This window comes from Ochotona curzoniae, unplaced genomic scaffold (genome assembly GCF_017591425.1).
Source record: "Ochotona curzoniae isolate NIBS_2020 unplaced genomic scaffold, NIBS_Ocur_1.0 scaffold_274, whole genome shotgun sequence".
In the NCBI taxonomy this organism is placed as follows: Eukaryota; Metazoa; Chordata; class Mammalia; order Lagomorpha; family Ochotonidae; genus Ochotona; species Ochotona curzoniae.
In genome coordinates, this window is record NW_024467101.1 from 5,934,836 (window position 1) to 5,959,357 (window position 24,522).

General features: G+C 50.7%; 1 protein-coding gene across 1 annotated transcript in view; it reads left to right on the forward strand.

The window, feature by feature from the left end:
• UPB1 (beta-ureidopropionase 1) overlaps positions 1 to 23,143 on the forward strand; it is a 34,426-nt gene extending 11,283 nt beyond the window's left edge. Inside the window, exons 4-10 of the mRNA XM_041003843.1 lie at positions 5,999 to 6,093; positions 10,137 to 10,298; positions 13,621 to 13,790; positions 19,345 to 19,426; positions 20,093 to 20,135; positions 21,142 to 21,296; positions 22,849 to 23,143. Of these exons, the coding sequence (XP_040859777.1) occupies positions 5,999 to 6,093; positions 10,137 to 10,298; positions 13,621 to 13,790; positions 19,345 to 19,426; positions 20,093 to 20,135; positions 21,142 to 21,296; positions 22,849 to 22,932 (791 nt within the window). The 3' untranslated portion in view covers positions 22,933 to 23,143. The remainder of the gene's footprint in view (positions 1 to 5,998; positions 6,094 to 10,136; positions 10,299 to 13,620; positions 13,791 to 19,344; positions 19,427 to 20,092; positions 20,136 to 21,141; positions 21,297 to 22,848) is intronic.
• Positions 23,144 to 24,522: the final 1,379 nt, after the last annotated feature.

The following is a 24,522-nucleotide window of genomic DNA, read 5'->3' on the forward strand; positions in this document are numbered from 1 at the left end:
ATTTGCCCCAACTGACTCCATTTTGGGATTCCTGATCAATGAGCGCCATCTGAAATTATGGCCTCCTCTAATGTTTATATAATACTTGCCTCCTCTTCTTTCTTCCTGACCCATCTGCTAGTTGGATGTGGGAACCCTGAACTCGTTCCCCGATTTTTTTCCTAGGTATTTTCTTATTTTTTTATGTTTCTTTCTCTCTTTTGACTCAACTTCCTGCCAACCCCATCTAATTTGTCATTCAACCCTTCTACCCAGTCTTGCATTTCTTTCTCGTTTTTGATGGCAGGGGTCCCAATACTTGGGCCATCTTCTGCTGCTTTCCCAGGTGCCTTAGCAAGGTGCTGGCTGGGCCAGGCTGAGGCTAGGAGCTAAAAAATCAGTCTCCGTGTGGGTGGCGAGGACCCAACCACTTGAGGCATCATCTCCTGCCCCCAGAATGTGCGTTAACAATAAGCCAGTAATAGTTATGTTCTTCAAATGTTATCTGCAAACTGGATCTGTCAAAAACCAACTAATTTTTTTTTAAATAAATGGAAGTTGTTTATAAAGCAGTAAACTGGAATCAAGAGCCAGAACTGGGGCTCGAACCCAGGCCCCCTAAGATGGGAGGCAGGTGCCCCAGTGGCAGTCAACTGCTAGATCAAATGCCTGCCCCAGTGTGGCTTAATTAAGCTCCCTAAGGCCAGTGCTTCTGTTTGTTTTCCTTATCACTGCCCCTATTTATTGTATTAAAAGATTAATTGAGTGATTGCTTTGAAAAACAGATTGACAGGAGACAATCTTTTTTTCCTATTGAGATTTATTTATTTTTATTGGAAAGGCACATTGCAGAGGAGAGACAAAAAGATCTTCCATCTGCTGGTTTATTCCCCAAACGGCTGCAGTGGCTGGAGCTGTGCTGATCTGAAGCCAGGAGCCAAAAGCTTCTTCCGGGTCTCCCACATAGTTGTAGGGTCCCAAGGTTTTGGGCCGTCCTCGACTGCTTTCCCAGGCCACAAGCAGGGAGCTGGATGGGAAGTAGAGCAGCTGGGATGCAAACCAGCACCCATATGGGATCCCAATGCTTGAAGGGGAAGGATTAGCCAGTTGAGCCAGTGTGCCAGGCCCAAGAGACAATCTTCTGACATCTTGTTATTTGGTGTCTTCTGACACCAAATAACCACAACAGTCAAATTTGGGCTAAGCTGAAGCCGGGAGCCAGGAACTCCATCCTGATCTCCCACGTGAGCGGCCCAGGCCCAAGCACGTTGTCCATCTCCCACCGTCTTCCCAGGCACGTAAGCAGGGAGCTAGATCAGCAGCAGAGCAGCCGGGACCCCAACCTGGCAGCAGTCGGATAAAACACCAGCATCGACAGGCAACCCACTGCACCCCAGTGCCGGTCCCTCCCTTCGTCACCCGCTTTCCTACTGTAAACAGAGTGGCTACAACAGTCTCTGGTACATGATGGCAGGCACTTATAAATGCAGTTTTCCAGCTTCATCGGGTCTGGAAGCTCCCTGTCATCCATCAGTGCCTTTGTGGGGCCCTGGGGACTCTGCCAGGCAGAACTGAGCACTCACTGTTGTTCTCCCAGGCCATGTGGCCATCCCCCATTACAAGTCACCCCTGCCCCGTGGACTGATATTTGCAGGGGACAGTGCCAGATCCCAGTTGGGAATCTGCAACAGCATCATGGGATCCGTGAGTGTGGGAATTCCTTCCCCCTCCCGTTTGGCAGCTGAAGTTAGGACTTTGCTACCAACCTTGCCCCACCTCCCCCTCCCTGCACAGCTTTCTGCTGGAAGCTTGTTGACATGAAAGGTTTGTGTAAACAGGAAAAGAAGCCATTCAATGGAAAGCAGAGAGAGCTGGAACCCTTTAGCCACTCAGAATGAAATCGGAACGGGCCCGCCCTGTTCTCTGGGGGCCCCTGAGTCACTCCTTAAAGCCCTGAGAACTGAGAAGCCATGGTCATTACACAGCAGTTTTTGTTATCCCCAGTTTTGTTTTTATTGTTGTTGTTTTTTGGGTTTTTTTTTTTTTGGCTTGGCTTGGCTTCCTTGAAATAGTTCAGGTCTCTTGCCTAAAGGGAGCCTGGAGCCTGGGACAAAAGCCTGGCAGAGGCTCGTGGGGACACAGGTGGTGCCCCAGTCACCAGGACCGGAAGAAGGTGGGGACTGAGGCTTCTCTGTGAGATGAGCAGGGTTTCACCTGCTGCCTGTTACCCCACCTGACACGGGGCTCAGTGTCTGGGAAATGTTGGCTGCAATTGCCACTCTCAGGCCTTACAACTACTGCCAAGGCCAGTTAAACGCTGCCTGATCACGTCATGCAGGTTTCTGCAAACATCTCCTCAAAACGTAGTCAGTAGGGCTGGAATCACAGCAGAGCAGGCTAAGACTCCGCCTTCAGCATTAGCATTTCTTATAGGTGCCGGTTCAAGTCCCCGTGGCTCCACTTTGCAATCCAGCTCACTGTTGATGTACCTGGAAAACCAATGGAAGATAATACATGTACCTAGGCCCCTGTGCCCATGTGGGAGATTCAGAGGAAGCTCCTGGCTTCAGCCTGGCACAGCACCAGCGGCTGTGGCCATTGGAGTAGGGGGTAGTAGATCAGCAGATAGATCTCTCTCAATGACGCATCCTTTCAAATAAATAACTAACAAGTAGTACAGAGTTAATAGAACAATAAGACATCTGGAAACTTCATATAGGCAAATCTCAAAAAAAAATGCATATGGGTTCTTGTGAGGGGAGAGATCTAAAGTGAATATTTGTTCTAGGGGAGCTAGGCAGAGAGGTGGGAGGGAATAAAACTGGAAAAAAAAAAAAGGCTTATCATTTCTATGTAGCACTGCTCCATAACACTACTCCCTCAGCTGTCCATCAATAGACCCACTTCCCACAATGCATCTGTCTCACCCAGGAACATGATGGCCACGTGGGGGTTAAGCTCCAAGACGGGGTGCCATGAAACTCCCAGAAAGCCTTGCACATACTAAACTCCAGTCTGTCTGTTCAGTCTGGGCAGACTTCCTCATCTGAGAGAGACAAAGAATGTGGGAGCAGCTGTTCTTGGCTCTCAGTTTCCGAGTGGTTTTTCGGGGTTCCTCTCTGGCCACTTCCGGCTCTCCCTCCTCAGAGGCAGCCATGGCCCCCTAACGATGGGTGTCTCTCCATATGGGATTGCCCACACTTACGCACAGATGTGAAGGTGTAATATTCAATCTGTCTCCATTCTAAATCCATCCTAGTCTCCCCGTTGCACTCTACTTTAAGTTCTTACCCTTGCAGGGAGCAAGAACTTGAAAGAAAGATTGAAATATGCCAAAAGCCCAGGAGGAAGCAGAAAAAATAGGGAAGAGAACACAGAAATGGCCCCAGGAAGTGTGGACCAGGTGGTGAGGGACCCCGTTCCATTAAAGGAAGACCTAAGGTCACCCCAGCAGACTGGCAGAGAACTCTGGGGGGAGTGACGTAGGCAAGCATTTGGCACAGCAGTTAAAACAAATGCCATTTGCAACACCCACATCCCACTTCAACATGCTTGGGTTCAAATGCTGATTCTGCTTCATGTTCAACTTCCTTGCTAATGTGCACCCAGGGAGACCAGCACCTTGGTGTAGCATGCTAAGCCCCTGCCTGTGGTGCCACCATCCCAGCAGCCAATTCAAGTCCTGGCTGCTTCACTTCAGATCCACCTCCTTGCTAATGGCCTGAGAAAGCAGCTGAAAATGGCTTAAGTCCTCGAGTACCTGCACACACACGGGAAACCTGAAAGAAGCTCCTGGTTTTGTTCAACTTCTGCCATTATGATCGTCTGGGGAGTGAACCAGCAAATGGAAGATTTCTCTGTCTCAACTGTCTCTACTACTGTGCCATTAAATACAAATAAATCATTTCTTTTCTGCTCCCTTCCTCCAGATAGAGGAAGGAAAAAAAGGGGGAAAACAATTGTCTCACCTACTTTCTCCCATTCCTCAAACTTTCCCACCCTAATCAGTGATTCACGTGGGCGTCCATCCTTCTCTACCATGTAAACATCATAAAATATTTTTAATTTATCTTTTTATTGTAAAGGCAGATTTAGAGATTTCCTTCTCTCTAGAAGGAAAAACAGAGAAAGATCCTCCATCCACTGGTTCACTCCTCAAATGGCCACAATGGCTGGAGCTGAGTCGATCTGAAACCTGGAGCCATGTGGGTGCATACTCCCCAGGCTTTGGGCCATCATCCACAAGCAAGGAGCCGGATGGGAACTGGAGCATCCGGGATGCTTATCGGTACCCATATGGGATCCCGGTGCTTGCAAGGTGAAAATTTAGCCACTGAGCTATCATGTTGGGTCCCAAATGAATCTTTTTTACAAATGCACCCTAGAAGGCAGCAGTCAATAGCTTGAGTGCTTGGCTTCTGTTCCCCTCCCGAGAGAGCATGACCAAGCTCCATGCTCCTGGCGTTGTTCTGATGTAGCCCTGGCCATTGCAGGCATTTGGGGAGTGAACCAGATGGTAGAAGATCTGTCTCGGTCTGCCTCTCAAGTGAAATGAAAAAGAGTTTCTATGTATTGTAGACATTGCAGGCACAGCTGGGGCTGCAGCCAATGGGATGTGTACCACCATGGCTATTGCCCCCAACACAGGACACTGCTGTGGGAACCTGGGGTGTGCATGTGTGTGATAGACATCTGAAGGTAGTTTGTGTGTATATGTGCGTGTGTCCGCTATTTGAAAACACAGCAAGCAGAAAAGGTAGGTTTAATGAAATTTCCTACCGAGTGAGGCCATTGGTGGGCATTGCTGGGAATCAGTGGGAATCCTGCATCGGTGCTTAGAGATGCTCTTCCTATCCAGTGGTTCCCAGATGTCTTGTGAAGTCATCAAATGACTGGCTCTTTAAAGCCATATTTATTGTTTGAAAGGCAGAGTGGCAGAGAGGGAGAGAAAGGTTTTCTGCTTGTTAGCTCACTCTCCAAGTGGCCCCTAACAGCCACGGCTGGACCAGGCTAAAGCCAATAATCAATTCCATCTGAGGGTCTGTCACAGTAGCCTAGTGGCTGAAGTCCTCCTCACAGTGCATGTGCCAGGATCCCATATGGACACCGGTTCATATTCCAGAGGCCCCGCTTCCCATCCAGCTTCTTGCTTCTGGCCTGGGAAAGCAGTTAAGTACAACCCAAAGTCTTAGGACCCTGCACCCATGTGGGAGACCCAGAAGAAGCTCCTTGCTCCTGGCTTCGGATCAGCTCAACACCAGCCATTGTGGCCACCTGGGGAATAAATCAACAGATAAAAACGATTCTCTGTATCTCCTCCTCTCTGTATACTGCTGGTGGCACCTGCCAAAAAACCCTTCTTGAGACCAGCGTGGTGGCATAACTGGCTAATCCTCCTGGAGCACCAGTATCCCATATGGGCACCAGTTTGTGTCCCAGCTGCTCCACTTCCCATCCAGCTCCCTGTATATGACCTGGGAAAGCAGTCAAGGACGGCCCAAAACCTCGGGACCCTGTACCCGCATGGGAAATCAGGAAGAAGCTCCTGGCTTCAGATTGACTCAGCTCTGGCCATTGTGGCCATTTGGGGTGTGAATCGGTAGATGGAAGATATCTCTCTGTCTTTTCTCTTCTCTGTAAATCTGCCTTTCCAATAAAAATAAATAAATCTTTTATTTTAAATCCCTTCCCTTTGAAAGCTGAGTAGCATGCAATTGCATGGAGAAACCACAGTTTGTTTCCCAGTTCGTTAATGAACACTTGGGTCACTTCCACCTTCTGGCTCTTGTGAACATGACCGCGCACCTCTCTTTTGAGGTCTCTCTGCTATTGGAAAGACACTTGACCAGGAAGCCTAGATGGGTGGACTTTGCCCAGTGCCCATGGCCAGGGTCAGAACTCAGAAACTAAGCCTGGTCTATCTCCCTCATGGAGCTTCCTGCTTCTGGGCTAAGGAGCCCTGAGCCCTCGCCCCTCCTGCCAAGGTTGGATGTGATCCTGCCCTTTCTCCTCCTGACAGCTATGCCCTTTGCTTTCTGCACGAGAGAGAAGCTGCCCTGGACGGAGTTTGCCGAGTCAGCAGAGGATGGCCCCACCACCCGCTTCTGTCAGAAGGTAGGACACAACCTATGTCTCTGGCATGGACGCCAAAGCTGTGCCAGTCACAGGGCGGTGCCCACGCGTGACTGGACTCCTTCACCATGTAGAATGCATCCTCTTGTCTTTTTTTTTTTAAGACTTATTTATTATTCATTTTTATTGTAAAGTCAGAGAGGAGGAGAGACAGAGGGGAAGATCTTCATCCGCTGATTCACTCCCCAAGTGGCCACAATGGCCAGAGGTGAGCTGATCCAAAGCCAGGAGCCAGGAGCTTGTTACAGGTCTCCCACGTGGATGCAGGGTAGGATCCTAAGGCTTTGGGCTGTCCTTAACTGCTTTCTCAGGCCACAGGCAGGGAGCTGGAAGGGAAGCGGAGCTATTGGGATTAGAATTGACACCCATATGGGATCCTGGCATTTACAAGGCAAGGACTTCAGCTGCTAGGCTACCACGCTGGGTCCACATCCTCTTGTCTTACTACTTGAGACTATTGGCTGCCCTCAACATAGAGAATATTCGCTTAAATTCAGCCATTTAATGGCTTTCTCCATCAGATGAGCCATGATGCGGGCAAGAATGGGAGGTGGCGCCTGTGGAGCGGGACCTGTGCAATCCTTGCAACCACATCAGCTTCCCCGCAGGGCTCTGTCTCATTCATGTGGGAACTGGGTCTGGTGTTTCTTGATCACAACCTGACTGCACATGCTGGATGAATGGTGCCATTGGTGTGAACGGTCCAGAACTGGCAGATCTAGAGAGGCAGGAAGCGCCTGCGTGGTTGCCGGAGGTTAGAAGTGAGGGGGTAAGGAGGAAGAGTGAGGGCTAACTTTATAGGGCTTCCCTCTGGGGTGGTGAAATGTCTTAAAATTAGACTGTGGCGACGGTTGCACAATTCTGTGAATGTGCTGAAAACCGCCGAATCGTACATGCGCACAGGGCGAGTTTTATGCTACATGAATTCTATCTTTAAGGACCAACAGGTCACACATGGTCGCACCACAGAGACCCCTCCCATCTGTGTCCCTGCTCAGGCTTGCAGGGGGCAGAGCTGTAATCCTAGCGATTTTTATCACTAATCAAGTGTGAGCTCTGACATCCGTCTTCTCAGGCTATAGGGAGGAAAAAAAAGTCTCACCCGAAGTCATTCACTCAACGGTCAATTCCTTTCTATGGCAAAACAGGAAGAGAACTGGCAAGGGGGCTGTGGCAGGTGGTGATAAGGCTGGGCTGGAATGAATGCCAGAGTCAGGGGCGGTGTCTGTGTTAAGAGGAACAAGGGGTCCATGGCAGCCCTTTTAATGGCCCCTAATGTTGCTTGCACCGCCTCGCCTCTGCCCCTTCTCCTGGGCAAATTAGACTTGAGGACAAATGACCATCTTGTGTCAGTCACCAAATCCTACTGCTGTTATTCAAGCCATCACCGCTGTCTCCTGTGATACGCATGAATGGGATTCAGGAACTAATGGTTACATTTTGAACAGGTCCCTAGAATTCCTGTGTTAGAAACTTAAACCCCTGGGGCTGGCACGAGGACCCATTTGGCTAATCTCCTTCAAGCACTGAGATCCCATATGGGCATTGGTTTGTGTTCCAGCTACTCCACTTCCCATCTAGCTCCCTGCTCTTGGCCTTGGCAGTCGAGCACGGCCCAAAGCTCCGGCACCCTTAACCCAGGTGGAAAACCCAGAAGAAGCTCCTGGCTTCTGGTTTTGGATCAGCTCAGCTCTGGCTGTTGCAGCCGTTTGGGGAGTGAACCAGCAGATGGAAGATCTTTCTGTTTTACTGTCTTCCTATAGATCTGCCTTTCCAATTAAAAAAAAAAAAAGAAAAGCAACCAGAAGGAAGAAAGGAAGGAAAAGAAAAAGTAAGCAAGAGGAAAAAAAGAGAAAGGGAAAGAAAGAAAAGAAAGGGAAAGACAGAAAGGAAAAAAGAAAGAGAAAGAAACTTAAACCCTCAGGCAGTAGCCTGGGGAGGAGGGGACCTTTAAGAGGTGATAAGTCAGGAAGACTTAATATCCTGGGAATGGATTCACTTGGATCTCATGAGACCAAAATGAGTTGAGTCCCTTCTTGCTCGCTCTCCTTCCTAGCTCTGTTTTGGGGTGATGTGGCACAATGACCTTTGTTTGATGCAGACCTCAATCTCGGAACTTCCTCATCTCTAGAACTGTAGGAAAGCTCTTTAGAGATCACACTTTCTCGGGCATTCTGTTATGTAGTTGTGTGAAGTAGACTAAGACAGTGCCAAAAGCCTTTCTGTTTTTTGTTTTGTTTTTAGGGTGTGTGTGTGTGTGTGTGTGTGTGTGTGTGTGTGTGTGTGTGTATACCAGAAGTGAAATGAATATTTTTCTTGAGAGAGAGAGAAAGTGTGTGTGTAATTTAGCATCGGAGTGGGGGTTTGACCTCACAGTTAAGATGCCTACTTGGGAAGCCTACATCTCACGTCAGAGTGTTCAGATTCAAGTGCTGGCTCTGGCTTCTAATTTTGGTTTCCTGCTCAGGTGTTCAGGTGCCTTGGCTGGTCACTTGGATGACCTGGGACTGGCACAGTGGCACCTCCGTCCTGTGGCACCAGCATTCTTTATAGGTGCTGATTCACATCCTGGCTGCTCCACTTCCAATCTGGCTCTCTGCTTATGGGAAAGCTTCGGAGGATGGCTCAGGTCCTTGGACCCCTACTACCATTGGGGAGACCCAGAAGAAGCTCCTGGCTCCCAGCTTCAGATCAGATCAGCTCCAGTTGCTACAGTCACCTGGGAAGTAAACCGGTGGATGGAAGACCTTCTCTCTCTGTAAAATCTACCTTAAAACAACAACAACAAAAGTGGATGACTCAACTGCTGGAATGGCTTGAGTACAGACTGAATTCTATAAAGATTGAATTATCTGCTCTTAGTTCAAGCTTGTCCCAGCCCTGGACTGTCATAGACATTTGGAGAATGAACTAGTGAATGGAAATTTTCTCTCTACCTCTCAAATAAAAAATTCAAAAATCTTTAGAACATTTGCCTTGTCAATAGTTTTAATGTATTGTTACTTTAGTGGGGTGTAGCCATATTACTGTGCATCAGATTTCCAAAGCCCGAAGCTCTGCAAGCCTGAGGCTGTGGACTCGTTCAACAAAAGCTCCCTCCCTGTTCCTCCCTGCCCCTTTCCCCTGGCAACTGCCAGCTTGTCTGCTTCTGTGCATTTGATTGTTTGAGGTCCATTAGATAAGTGGAATTGTACAGTATTTGTCTTATTTGGAATGTCTTATTTAATATTCCTAAGGTGGACCCACCATGTAGAGTATCAAAATATCCTTCCATTAATATATATACATATATTTGTTTATTTGAAAGAGCTAGAGGGAGAGACAGAGAGATCTTCCACCTATTGGCTCTTTCCCCCAGATGGCTGCAACTGCCAAGGCTGGACCAAGCCGAAACCAGGAACCGGGTACTCCATCCAGGTCTTCCACTTGGGACATCTCCCACTGCTCTTTCCAGGGCTTTCACAGGGATTGGATTGAAAGCGGAGCATCTGGGATGCACACATCGGCTTGACCCACTATGCCGACACAATGCTGGCCCCTCCTTTTTAAAGTGGAATACCAATCTAATGTATGATCGATTATTCCACATTGGGCCCGTGCATCTGTGTGTTGGCCACTTGAACTGCTTTTATGAATGGCGAATTTACAAATGTTGTTCTATGAACATGGGTATTCACATATCTCTTGGAGACTTTGCCTTCAGTTCTTTCACATGCATACCCACAAGAGGGGTGGCTGGGTTGTATGTTAATATTGTCTCGAAGTTTCTTGAGGCAGTTCTACATTGTTTTCCTTGGTGGCTGCGCTATTTGATGTTCCTGTCAGCAGTGCCCAGAGAAGTAGTTATTCTCTCTTGACCAAGTAAGTGTATTCCAGACAATAGTTACTGCAGGTGACCGCTCGGAACCAGGCCTAATTATTTAGTAGCATCATTAAGTCCTTCTCCAATTAAAAGCAAACAAACAAACAAAAACTGTGACTATGGAATAGAAATGGAGGCTTTGTTTTTTTTTTTTTTCCCCCAGCTGGCCAAGAAGCATGAGATGGTGGTGGTGTCACCCATCTTAGAGCGGGACCAAAGTCATGGAGACGTCTTGTGGAACACGGCCGTGGTGATCTCCAATTCAGGAGCCGTCCTGGGCAAGACCAGGAAGAACCATATCCCCAGAGTGGGTGATTTCAACGAGGTAGGCTCGCCCGGGGGACAGGTGTCAGCCTGTCCATTGTCAGGTGGCAACCCAGCTCCGTGCCCCTCTTTTCTCTTTTTGTCTTTTAAGTTGAACGAGAGGGAAGGAGAGGGAGGGAGTGTGTGTGCTGGAGGTGCGGAAAGAGAAAGAGACAGAAAAGGAGCTTCCATCTGCTGGTTCACTCCTCAAGTTGCCACAATGGCCAGAGCTGAGCTGATCCGAAGCCAGAAACCAGCAGCCTCTTCTGGGTCTCCCATATGGGTACAGGGTGTCAAGCACTTGGACCATCCTCCACTGCTTTATCAGGTTATAAGCAGGGAGCTAGGTCGGAAATGGAGCAACAGGATTCGAAATGGTGCTCATGTGGGATTCTGGCACTGCAGGCAGAAGTTTAGCGTGCTACATCATGGTGCTGCCATTTCAATACCCCTTTCATGCACAGGTACCTGGGGCCCTGTGGGTTCGGGGATAGGGGGTTGTGGATGAGGAGTCCTGTGTAAGATCATGCTCCACATCGCATGACGTCAGAGCCTAGTGGGACTCCTCATGTCACCTTGCCTCACCAGGGTAGACAGGGCTGTCAGGTAAGTCCCCCAAACACCTTTAGCTCAGTGCATATTTTTATGTATTTTCAAACAAAACCTGACTTCCTGACGTTTTTCCTTTTTAAAAAATAAATCTGTTTCAGCCGATACAAAAATCATTGTACATCTTTATGGAGAACAGGATGTTATTTCAACATAAGGATACTACAGGAAGCTGATGGCAAATGGAAGGAACAAGTGATTTTGGGTCAAAGACCCCTGAAAGGCGTGCCTTCCAGGATCTTCACAAAGCAGGGGTTGTAGCACAGCTCATTAAGCCTCCGCCTAGAATGCCTGCATCCCATATGCAGCTCTTCAGCTTCCCCTGCAGTTCCCTGCTAATGTGCCTGGGAAAGCAGCAAAGGAGAGCCCAGGTCCTCGAGTGCCTGCCATCCAGGTGGGAGGCCAGATGGCATTTCTGGCTCTTGGCTTCAGCCTGGCAAAGCCATGGCTGATCTGATTTGATGAGTGAACTAGGAGATGAAAAATTCTCTGTCTCTCTCTCTCTCTTTCACTCTGCCTTTCAGATAGTTTTTTCGAGTTCATGTAAAATGTATATTGTGAAGAATGGATTTTAAGCATTTTTGTACCAAAAAAAATGTATCTGATTGTCATTTCTCTGTGAACTCTGTACAGTGCCCTCCTACGTGTCTAGAATGTTGAGTGATGGGATCAGGGTAATTTGACATTCTTTTTCAAAGTAAGGGGCGTACTAATGAAAGCCAAGACCAACCGTGCTTTAAAGTACAATGGTTCCCGGGGCCGCATTCTGGCTCTGAGCACCCAGCCTGGCAGTTCAGCCCTTATTCTAGAGGTTTGCCGTGTGTGTGTGTGTGTGTGTTTGCACTGGGGGGTCTCAGGCCTAGGATCAGGGCAGAAGTCAGGGAGGCTGGTAGGATGGATGGGTCCTGACCCTCCATGGGTGCCCTTTGGAGGAGAGACACGAGCTCTACCCAGTGTCTAAGATTTTGAACCTGAACTTGATTTGCAATAAGCACCATTGTCCATAACGTCCCTCTTCCTGTGGCCTCCTTTCCTCCCTGCTCACGGGTCCCAGCCACTCCCAGGCTCTTTGGATGTGTGAGCAAACAGGCTGCAAGCGCCCGTCAGGGCTCCCCCAGGACAAAGCCAAACCCAGTGCTGCTTAGTTACAGCTGGAGGGGGGTGGACTGGCGGGCGAGCCCCCAACCTGTTTACCCGGCCAATAATATTTAGCACCCTGCAGACAGCACCAGGCTGGACTCAGCACAGCAGTACCTGCTGCAGTGTCCACTACATGCACCACCACCATTCCTCCTCCTGCCCACCCCAACTCTGCCCGGGGAGATTGCTTGGCCCTGGCTGCCAGTTTTGAAGTGGGTGGAAGCAAGCTTTAACAGGCCCCTGGTAGCGATCTGACTGGGTCTCCAACTTGCCCTCTAACCTCCCTCAGGGCTGCCCCTGAGAATTTGATTTCCCAGTGTCTGCCTCTCCCCCCACACAGGAGGAGGATGGATCCCAACTGCCCATCTGCTTGCGCTGGGCAGTCCTTGTTTTTAGATAGATTAGGTACATAGATAGACAGATAAACTAGATAAACATCTATTAATTAGAAAGGATTACAGGGCCTGGTGTGGTAGCCTAGCAGCTGAAGTCCTTGCTTTGAACGCGCCCAGAGTCTCATATAGGCGCTGGTTCTAATTCCAGCTGCTTCAGCATAGGAGACCTGGAGTAAGTTCCTGACTCCTGGCTTCGGATCGGCGTAGCACTGGCTGTTGTGGCTGCTTAGGGAGTGAATCATCTGATGGAAGATCTTTCTCTTTCTCTCCTCCTCTCTGTATATCTGACTTTGCAATAAAAATAAATAAATCTTAGAAAAGAAAGAAAGAAAAGAAAAAGAAAGGAAGGATTACAGAGAGAGGGAGAAAGATCTTCCATCTGCTGATCTACTGGTTCACTCTCCCCAAATGTCTGTAACAGCCGGAGCTGGGCCCATCCAGAATCAGAATCCGGGAGCTTCATTTGGGCCTCTGATGTGGGCGGCAGGTGCCCAAGGACGTGGGCCATCCTCTGCTGCTTTCCTAGGCACGTTAGCAGGGAGCTGGATCAGAAGTGGAACAGCTGAGACTCGAACTGGCATCCATACGGGTTCTGGCATTGCCGACAGTAGTTTTACTCACTGTGCTCCGGGACCACACACATACACACACACACACAGAAATCCTAAATCAGGAGAAATCTAGGCTGCCCAGGGTGTTGTGTAGAGAGAGAGCACCTTCAGGTTGTGCCTACTGCGCTCAGTTCAGGACTTAGTTGGGCGGGCCATGCGTCCATTCCAGTGGCAGTTTGCTTTTCTGAGCAGGGGAGGGCGCTCTGGATGCCTCCCCTGTCGCCCGGACCTACCCTCTGGTGTAGGACCTGTGGTGGGAGGATGTTGGGCGGACCTCTGCCTTCAGTTGTCCCATGCTTAAAACCTGACTGTCCTTTTATCCTTGAAACATTCTAGAAACTTGCTTTGGGAATTTTCAGCTTATCACAAGAGACTGTGCATGAAGGCTGCAGAGAGATTTCCCCTTAAGGTTGACTGACTTTTTGTATCTTTTCCCCCTCATACTGAAATGGTGGGCCCCTAAGGTAGCACACCCCAAGAGTGTTGCCTTTTCCACGACTGGCGCCATTTCATTTTTGTCCACCAAGTCTAAGGGAGAGGACATTTGACAGCTCCAAGAGACCAACAGGAGTGGCTCTTTGTTTTCCAGTCAACCTACTACATGGAGGGGAATCTGGGCCACCCCGTGTTCCAGACACAGTGGGGGAAGATCGCTGTGAACATCTGCTACGGACGCCACCACCCCCTCAACTGGCTCATGTACAGCCTCAACGGGGCCGAGATCATCTTCAACCCGTCGGCCACCATTGGGGCGCTCAGGTCACTCGGTGGGCAGAAGCTGGGGAGGGTGTGTCCTGGGGCCACCTCCGGGGCCCAAGGCCAGGCTGGGGAGCTCCCAAGTGGGCTGAGTAGACTGAGTAGCAGACAGGTTTGGGACATTGGGGTTGTATGTTGTCCATTTAGCCAGCTTCCTGGTGAAAAGAATTACAGTCCCAGGTATTCCTGCTGCTGCCTCGCAAGAGCTGCTTCCCTGAAAACCATCCATCTGAGCTAAGTGCCTTCCCTTCCCCTCTGCCTTGCCCTGCCCTGTCCTGTCCTTCGCTTTACTGCTCAGGATTCAGGAAGCTCCATCTTGGATGGGGGGATAGTGGTGGGGGGGTGATGGTGGTGGTGGTGGTGGTGATGGTGGTGGTGGTGGTGGTGATGGTGGTGGTGGTGGTGGTGGTGGTGGTGGTGTGTGTGTGTGTGTGTGTTAGGGGCTGGATCAGAAGCAGAACAGACAGATCAGCACTGGCTATAACATCTTTCTAAAACTTTTTCAAAGTCTTTCCTCTTTTACTATGAGATTGACTTTATTTGTATTTGAAGGCCAGTTTGCAAAAAGAGGTCAGATTTGCATTTGCTGGGTCACTCCCTAGATGACCGCAATGGCAAGAGCAGAGCTAATCCAAAGCCAAGAGCCAGAACCAAGGATCTTTTTCCGGGTCTCCCATGTAGATATAGGGGTCCAAGTCCTTAGGCCATCTTCTGCTGCTTTGCTGAGCCACTACCAGGGAACTGGATTGGAAGTAGAGCAGCTAAGACATGAACTGGCACCCATATGGGATGCTGGCATAACACATGTGGCATAGCATGGTGCTGACCTCAGCATTTTCTTTTTAACCCCTAATGGTAGGAGTTTCAGTGTCAGCCTTATCTCTCAACAGGGCCAGGCAGGGCTAGGGCTCTGGGCCAGGCAGGGCTAGGGCAGTGGTGGGAGCTGGGGATCCTTGCAACTCCTGGATAAAACCCTCAGGGCCTGCACCCCAAAAGGGCAACCAATGAGCTGAGATAGCCTTCTTTGACTATGCTTCTGCCTCTTTCCCTCCCCCATTGGGTAGTTTCCTGTTTTGCATCATAAGCAGTAACTGAGCCCTATGAATTTATATGCAAATATTCTCCTCCCCAGTTCACTTCCTCCAAAGCAGGAAGTTAAGTGCTGACTTTCACTCTCTGATCCTGGCTGTACCTGAGAGGGTCCCAGCAGACCAGGCGTAGGACTGCCCTGGTCCCTACGTGGAGGAGGTATCTAGAATGGGCAGCCTTGAGTTCTCTGTCCACCCACACACCTCTCGTAAAATGAATGCTTCTAAATGTCAGACATATGACCTTTACAAGGGGCCTTCAGAAGGTCCTTGGGAGGGGCAGGTGTCTAGGCTGTCAGCAGTTAGGCTGTTACTTAGGTAGCCCAAACCCATGTTGCCTAGAGTGCCTGGGTTTGAATCCCAGCTTCGCTGCAGATTCTAGGTTTCTGTGTTAATTCATACCCTGGGAACTGGCAGGTGATGTTGGTTCAGGGAATTGGGGCTCTGCCACCTGCATGGGAGACCCAGATTGAATTCCCAGCTCCTGGCTTTGCCTGTTATGGGCATTTGTGGGGAGTGAGCCAGAGGATGGGGGACCCCTGTCTCTAGTTTTCAAATTCAGAATGATTCCTGGATAGGGGGAATTAAAAGACTCTCTTTTGGTGTAAACATTTTTAAAATCCATGCATATCAGTTTTTAAATAAATATGGATTTATTTTTATTATTTTTTTGAAAGGCTGAGTTAGGCAAAGGGAAAGACAGAGAAAGACAGAGTCTCTTCCATTCCCTCATTGCCACCATGACCAGGGCTGGGCCAGACCAAAGCCAGGAGCCAGAAAGTTCTTCTGGGTATTCCAGTAGGTGCAGGGGCCCAAGCACTTGAGTCATATCTGCTGCTTTCCCAGGTGCCTAAGCAGGGAGCTGGACTGGCAATGGAGCAGCCAGGGACTCAAACATGCACCCATGTGGGATGCCAGTAGTGCAGGTGGTAGCTTAACCTGCATGTCAGACCTCAGGCATATCTTTTTTGAACTATTTATTTATTCACTTATTGGAAAGGCAAAGGTGATGGAGCATGCTCCCATCTGCCGGCTTACTCCCCCAAATGCCGGCTTACTCCCCCAAATGCCCATAACAGCCAGGGCTGGGCAGCCTTGTGTCTCCAGCAGCCTGTCAGGCTGATTGGAGAGGTGACCCGGTTTTCCTGTCTTAGCCAAGCCTTGGCTTCCAAGCTATCTCTCATGAGCTCCTAAAGGTGCAGGCCTTTTGACCACAGACTGATAGTCCCCAAACAGTGGCCCGTTTTGGGGTGCGGGGCTGACCTGAGCAGGGAGGGCAAGGCCATGCTTATTAGGGTGTTTTTCAGCCAGTTTTGTCTATAACAGAAGGACTGGTAGCCAGAGAGAAATGCAAGAGTTAAAGAAATCTCGGGGCCCAGCGTGACAGCCTAGTGGCTAAATCCTCGTCTTGCATCTGCCAAGATCCTGTATGGGCATTGGTTCGCGTCCCTGCTGCTCCATTTCCCGTCCAACTCCCTACTTGTGGCCTGGGAAAGCAGAGGAAGATCACCCAAAGCCTTGGGACCTGCACCTGCGTGGGAGACCTGCAAGAAGCTCCTGGCTTTGGATCGGCTCAGCTCTGGTCGTTGTGGCCACTTGGGGAGTGAACCAGCAGATGGAAGATCTTTCATCTCTCTTTTCTGTAGATCTGCCTTTCCAAATAAATAAATTGAATAAATCCGCCCACCTCTCTCAGGGGATTATAAAGACTCATTAGCCATCGCAACAGGAGCCTAGAGCCCTGAGAAAATGCGTCCAGAAAGATGAAAAACTCAATGGGATCTTTTTTGTCCCCAACCCCTTTTCTGACAAAGATCAGACCAGGAAGTGTGGGAGAATGACAGGGGGTGGTTCACGAGGATGCTAGGCTTCTGGGTGGTTTTCTGATATTCTTACAAGAACAAGAGAGTCTCTTTTTTTCAATTTTTCAAAAATATTCATTTTGTTTGAAGGGTTAGGGAGAGAGAGAGAGAAATTGGTTCACTCTCCACATGCCCCCAACAGCATGGTTGGGCCCCGAGCTGAAGCCAGGAGCATCAGAACTCAGTTGTGGCTTACTCGCCTGGGTGGAAGGGACCCAAAGCCATCCTCTACTACTTTTCAGGATGCATGTTAGCAAGGAGTTGGATTGGAAATCGAGCTGAGATTCAAACCCCAGGCACTTTGATGAGGGGAGCGGGCTCCCCAGCAGCACCCTAACAGCCGTACCAGAATACAGCGGTTTGCACAATTCATTGCATTTGTCAGCACGGAGCTGAGCCGGCTGCCAGGAGCCAGATACCAGCCTCCGATCACAGCTTTCACAACCATGCAGTCCCTCCTCTGGCATCCTCAACCCCTTTGTATCAGCGGGCCAGACACACTTCTGCGTGTGTGCGCTGAGGCAGACAGACTGCCGGGCCCCGTATTCCCCAACACACAAAGGAATCGCAGTGTTGTTTGATTAATTGAGTCATCGCCACAGCCTCAGGACGCGTCCCTTGTGGCCCAAACAATTCCTGCCTCCTGTGTTCACTGATGTGGAAGTGACTGTCCCAGTCCTCCCCAGCCCCCAGCCCCCCTCCCGCCCCAGCTGCCTTTTGACTTCCCACCACAATTATTTTTAGGAGTTTGTATACACTTCACTGGGAATATGGCAAACGTCCCATTCTCCCATTGGACACTCCGCCATTCCCGCACACACTGGCCGGGCTCTCACTAACCTCCCCCTCTCTCCCTGCTGCCCAGCGGTAGCATTGATGAGATGCCATCAATCTTGTCACCAGGTCGAGGGTTTGACACTCCTCGTGGGAGTGTCGCAGGAGTGATGTTTCACAGCATCGGGGCCCCTCAAGCGTCTATTGAATTCCTAGGGAAAACAAAACAAAACAAAAAAATGTCACTTAGGAGGTGTGTTTCTGTGAAAATCTTCAAAGTTTTGTTCAGCTTGGTTGAGCAGCCAGGGAGGGGTGGAAAAGCAGCCGAATGCACCCGCCCCTTCCTCCATGCTATCAAGTGTGTGATTTTTCTTTTTTTTTTTCCCTCTCCCCACCACCCCAGAGAAAACCCACGTGTGAATCCTGCTGAGAATCGGGCTTGGTGACAAGCACGCACCCCCTCCACCCACACCCCGGTTGAAGCCAGGTGCACACTGCAGGAAAGGGAAAATTTCCAAGGTGTTTAGCTCCCAGATGCTCAGCTGCCTCCGAGCGGGCGTTACACCTGTCAGCACAGATGCAGGCAACGTGGTTCAGACAAAGAACGCCTCAGTGACCAGAGGGGCCCCGCTGCCTTCCATGTGTCACAGGGTCAGGGTTGGCCCCACCAATCACTACCACCATGCTTTGGAAGGCTCACAGCTCAGCCGGGCCTGGCGAGGGGCACCTCCTCCCTGGACAACCCTCTTACCCTGGCCAGTTAGAGAATCAGCAAATGCCTCCTGGGATGCAGAATTCAAAAAAGGGGAGTGAGAAGTCCTGTTGTTACAGCTCAACTTAAAGGACATCGCTGCAGAATCATTCCTTGCCTGGCTACCTACCTTCCTACCTTTTTTTTTTTTTTTTGGTATATTCTGGTTATCTTTTTTTTCCCCCCCAGATTTATTTGTTCTTATTTGAAAGATAGATTTACAGAGAGAAGGAAAAACAGAGAGATCTTCCATCTGCTGGTTCACTCCCCAAAATGGCCGCAACAGCCAGAGCTGAGTTGATCCAAAGCCAGGAGCTTCTTGCAGGTCTCCCATGTGGGTTCAGGGTCCCAAGGCTTTGGGTCATCCTCTGCTGCTTTCCCAAGCACATGAACACGGAGCTAGATGGGAAGAGGAGCAACTGAGACACCGGCTGTCACCCATAAGGGATGCCAGTGTCACAGGTGGAGGATTGTATGCTGTGCCACCGTGCCAGCTCCAGTAAATTCTGTTTGCTTAGCCTGAACTCTGCTCCCTGTGTTTGGCTGCTATGTCTTAAGGCAGTATCAGGAGGGTCCCAGCAGGGCACGGAAGCCCAGATTTGGCCATCACAGGCCTCCACAAGCTATGTGAGCTGGCAGATCCCTTCCACAGGGTCGATGAGTGACTCGGCCCTGCCCCACCCTGCCCTGCAGGAGGGTCCCAGGAAGGAGGGAAATGGAACAAGGTGAGAAAGTGGCTGGTTTTGGACCCGCCAAAAAACTCATGAAATGCCAGTAGTAAAGGCCCTCCCAGTCTTTAGTCCCAGTCTTGCGGAAGTCTCACCAAAGGAAACTGAGGCACAAACAGGATCCGAGGCCATCTGCCTGCCTCCTCCAATAGTCCACAACCACATGGCTTCTACCCCATAGCAACCCCCTCACCGGGAGACTGCTGGGGCTTCAGCCATGGGCCACTGGCACAGTGATTCCCCCATGGCTGTACCCATCCCTTTAGCCCAGGTAGGCCAGCCACAGAGGCCCAGCTTGGGACCCAGACTCCCATGGCATGTCACAACCTGCTTCCTCCTATGCCTCTCTTACAGTGAGTCGCTGTGGCCGATCGAAGCCAGAAACGCAGCCATCGCCAACCACTGCTTCACATGTGCCATCAACCGCGTGGGCGAGGTCAGTCTCCCTTGGCCCTGGCTGTAGGATTGTCACGCCTCCTCTTCTGCTCGCTCCCTCCCATGCCTGCTTCAAGCCCAGAGAACCCAGGGGGGCAGAGAGGCGGAAGCTGACTTGATCGACCCTCATTTGACAATGCTGCTGTACCCTCCCCTCTCTCGTTCCAATTTCATCTCTAAATCATCCTGAAGGGATTGTTACTTAACTGTCTCCTGCGAATATCCAGTTTCTTATCTTGGTCCCGTTGATGTGACCCCCATGCCCTGAGCTATTCTGTCCACCAGACACTCCGCACTTGAACATCTGTAACCCTCCTCCCTTTCTGTCATCCACCAAGTCCCAAGCCCACTCAAAGGAAAGCATTCAGACCAGTCCAAGATAACCAAGGGTTCCACATGAAGTCGGTTCTATTCGTTAGAGATGTATTTGTTTGGAAGACAGAATTCCAGACAGAGATAGGTCTTCCATCCATCTGGCTCACTCCCTCAAATGGCTGCAACAGCAGGGGCTGGACCAGGTAAAGTGTTGAGGCAAGCCCAACCTCAGATGCCATCCACAGCCCCTGTATCTTTGCCTTCTCATGGATCCTGGCCTGGACCGCGCCGCGAGGCACGAACATGGTGGTGGCGCCACCTACAGGTCACTGACCTCCGTCTGTCTTTGCAGGAGCACTTCCCGAATGAGTTCACCTCTGGAGATGGAAAGAAGGGTCAGTTCTGGGAGTGTCCCGCCCTCCCCTGCGCCGTGGGCTTCCTATGGGCAGGCTGTGTGTTTCCCTTATGCCCACATCTGCACTCCTGGCACCCAGGAGGAGGCAGGGCCGGGCTGGGGTGTGGCTCAGCACAGTCTCCAGCTGTGCCCACCACTGCCGCATCTAAGAGTACACAGATCAGGATCCACCCTTACCCTGGATGGGTGTGGAAATGATGGGAACCCCCTGTCCACCAAAAAAAAAAAAAAAAAGCTGTGTGGGACCTCCACTCAGCTGGCAGACTACCCTGCCCACTCCTTTTTCTGTCCCCACCCCCACTGTGCCGTGGGCACCAGCAGCCTGGCATTTCTAGAGTCTACTACCTCATTTTGACCACCTTAGCTCAGGCCCACCCCTCCGCCTCGCAGGCCAGGGTTGGAAGGGGCTGAGTAGACACCGCTCAAACTAAGGGGAGAGAGTCGGGGGAGGGCGGCATGGCTGCAGTTCTCCCCTCCAGGCCCCCCAGAAGGGCACCCCAACTTCCTGCAAACAGAGGTGCAGGAGAATGAGGGTCCTGGGCCCCTGCCCCTGTGCCCACACCTCTGGAGGGTAGGAGTTGGGGGGAGCTTACAACCCCCCACCCAGCAGTGAAGGGAGAGGGAGGGGACCCAGTTGGCACAGGAAGTGGTTGACACAGGAAGCCCCTGAATCATCAGGCCTTCTTGGGGCCTTGTAGGTGGTTGAGCGTGAAGAGCTAACACCTCTCCCCAGGCAGCAGGGTGACACTTAAAAATTCTTCCAGGAACAGGGGTAGAGAGGAGGAACGCAGGTGGCCTTTGCAGTGGCTTCCTGTGACATGAAACAGGCTCTTTGGCACCCCTCAACCCCATCCGTGCCTTTGTCAGACTTCAGGGAGCAGGGACGCCACCTCCTGGGTGTCCCTCTGGGGTGTCCCACATCTGCAGAGCCCACGCTGCAACCAACGCAAACTCACATGTGCTTTTTTCATCTTCCTCCCTTCCAGCGCACAAGGATTTTGGTCACTTTTATGGCTCCAGCTACGTGGCGGGCCCCGACAGCAGCCGGACCCCAGGGCTCTCCCGGAACCGGGACGGACTGCTGGTTGCCGAGCTCGACCTCAACCTCTGCCGGCAGATGAATGACATCTGGAACTTCAAGGTGGGTCCCCGAGCTTTTCCCTACTCCCACTCCCACCCCGCACCCACAGAGGGCCTGGCCCCCACCTCCTCCTCCCAGGCTGGGCAGTCAGCCGAGGACAGGTGGGTCAGGAGTACTGACTAGCCGGCAGGCAAGCCTTGATAAATCCTCCTTTCATCTGATTTCGATTCTGGGCGCCTTCTCACAAATTAATCTCAATTTCATTTGTCCAGAGAATAGAGTAGCTTGGCTTCTCTAATCCTTTTTTCCTTTCCAGGCCTTTGCACTTAACACAAGATAAATGGCGCGTGTCTGGCTCTGCCCGCTGCCAGGCTCCACCGTCTGGGCCCCGACAATAGTGGGAAATGGGTCACGCTGGAGAAATGGAACTTGGGCTGGGCTTGACCTAGTGCTCCCAGACCTGAAGTGCGCCAGTAGGTTAGGAAGGGAGAGACTCCTACTGCCTTGGAAACTGGTTGGCCCTCTGATGCCGGGAGTATGGGGGGCCTGGCCTCCTACGATGGGATCTGTGTAGCCATGGCCAGGAGAGCCTGTAGCTCAGGAGTCTCTTGAACTGGTGTCCAGCAGACGGAGCGTGCTCTAAAATGTTCATGGAAAACCAATAAGAGGGTGCTGATGCTGTGGTCCAAAGGGTTACACCACCAAATACAAATTTGTATACATATTTCTATGTATATTTGAGGGATCATACAGTGACTTGGCTAAATTCTCACTTTGCATAGGCCAGGATCCCATATGGGCACCAGTTCATGTTCTAGCTACTCCACTTCCCATCCAGCTCCCTACCTGTGGCCTGGGGAAGCAGTCAAGGACAGCCCAAAGCCTTGGGACCCTGCACCTGTGTGGGAGACCTGGAGGAAGCTCCTGGCTCTTGGCTTTAGATCAACTCAGCTCCAGCTGTTGTCGCCCCAGGGGGAGTGAACCAGCATATGGAAGATCTTTCTGTCTCTCCTTCTCTCTGTAAATCTGCCTTTCCAATAAAAAATAAATAGATTTCATGCCAGATACCATGCCAGTTCCTCACCAGCATCACGGGGAATGATCACCAATGTGTTCCCATCCTCACTGGGACGGGTGAGGAGGATCTGGCAAGGATTAGGGCGGTAGAGCATGCCAGGGTCCAGGCAGGCTGACCGTGTCCAGGGACAGATGCCATAAGACATGGACTGACCTCCAGTCTCAGCTAGGAGACCCGGGTTCAAATCCTGGTGTTTCGGAGCGGATTGGTCCCTTCCCTGGGGCTGTCAGCTGCTCCTCTGTGGTGGTGCTGGACGGACGGTAGCTGACCTTTCCCCCTCCTTCCTGCCTTGGGGGCAGGCCACACCTTCTACACAATTCACAGAGGTCACGGCAGGCGTGTGAACCCTCCGAGTGTCTGCGAACTTGGCCACCACAGCACCACCACCACGGGCTGCTGCCCGGAGAGGTCACACAGCTGAGTCCACCCAGTCTACCTTGACGCGTTCCTGGCCCGTGGCTGCCCCCCAGTGGCAGGAGGTGGTGGCCAGGAAGTGAGGAGCCTCTGACATCTACCCACTTTTCTTTCTTTCAGATGACCGGCAGGTATGAGATGTACGCTCGGGAACTGGCCGAAGCTCTCAAGCCTAACTACCGCCCCAATGTGCTGAAAGAGTAGCTGGTTCTGCTCTTGCCTGCCCGTCTACTGGCTGCTGCCTGAATGTTGGCTATCCACATTGGTTTGAAAATGCCTGCACAGAGCCAAGGAGACAGGGAGAGGAACTGCTTAGCAGGTGCAAGGCTTCCTTCAAGGCTAAAAGGAGGGGATGCTTGCAGTACATTGCCACATGCCAAATACCACTGCCTGATTTGCATACCGTAAACATGTTTCATTTGCTGTGATGCGAATTTCACCTCAAATTAAGAACTAATGTCCAGTGGGCATTCAGTACAACTCCTGCTTGGGACACCCACACGCTGTATGCAAGCGCCTGCGTTCACATCCTGGCACTGCTTCCAATGCAGCCTGGGCCCAGCCCTGATAACTTATAATGGATATTTGGAATGTGAGCTAGCTATTGAAAGATCTGTCTGTTATCTCCATGCTTTTCCAATAAATTCAAGTAAATTTTAAACATCCTATTCAGGGGCCTGGCACGGAAGCCTCATGGCTAAAGTCCTCACCTGGAACGTGCCGGGATCCCATATGGGAGTTGGTTCATATTCTGGCGGCCCCAGTTCCCACCCAGCTCTCTGCCTGTGGCCTGGGAAAGCAGTCGAGGATGGCCCAAAGCCTTGGGACCCTGCATCTGCATGGGAGACCTGGAAGAAGCTTCTGGCTGCTGGCTTCAGATCAGCTCAGCTCTAGCCTTTGTGGCTACTTGGGAAGTGAATCAGCAGACAGATCTTTGTCTTTCCTGCTCTCTGTAAATCTGATTTTCCAATGAAATAAATAAATAAATAAATGTTTAATAAATAATTGAGTTTCTGCTGCTGTACCATACAGTAGACCGCCACAGCCCCCTTCACCCCTGCAAACAAAGCCACCAATGCTTTTAAGCTTGATCAGACTCAAGAAGCGCTCCAGAAAACCCCTCCTTGATAGTCTCTGCCTTTGAAACCACTTCTAGGACCACAGTTTCCACCAGTCACACCCAAGTAGGGGGGCAGAGACGGAAGGAGAGCGATGAAGGGATTCGCAATGAGGGACTGCCTTGGGAGCTGATGGCAGGTCCTGGTTACACAGGCCGGTATCTACAGGGCAAGCAAGAGTTCTCACCCAGCAAGGGCTGTGACTGCTGTTCACACACACAGAGAATGAGGCATGATCCATCAGGACACATCCAAAGACTGCCTGCTACCCTGCACCCCAATTCACCTACATCTGGGTATGACCTTGGAACACCTCACCCTCTGGCCCAGCACACAGATGCCAGCACAGTGGGCTTCAGGGATCCAGCAGCACCTCAAGACTGCAGTGTCCACCTGGGTAGGCCATGCCTGAATAGGATTTTTTTTTTAATGTCTACTCAAAGAGACTGATAGGATTATGATTCCTTATGAAGGACTACACCACTGTAGTAAAATGGGGAAAATCTGTTGGGTGGGAGTTTTGGGGGGAATCCCAACCTATATAAAATTGTACCACATAATTCAAAATTCAAAATAATAAGATTCAATGTCTACTCAGTGACTTAGGTTTTATTTATTTTAAATATTTGTTATTTTAATTGGAAAGTTAGATATAAGAGGGGAGGAGAGACAGAGA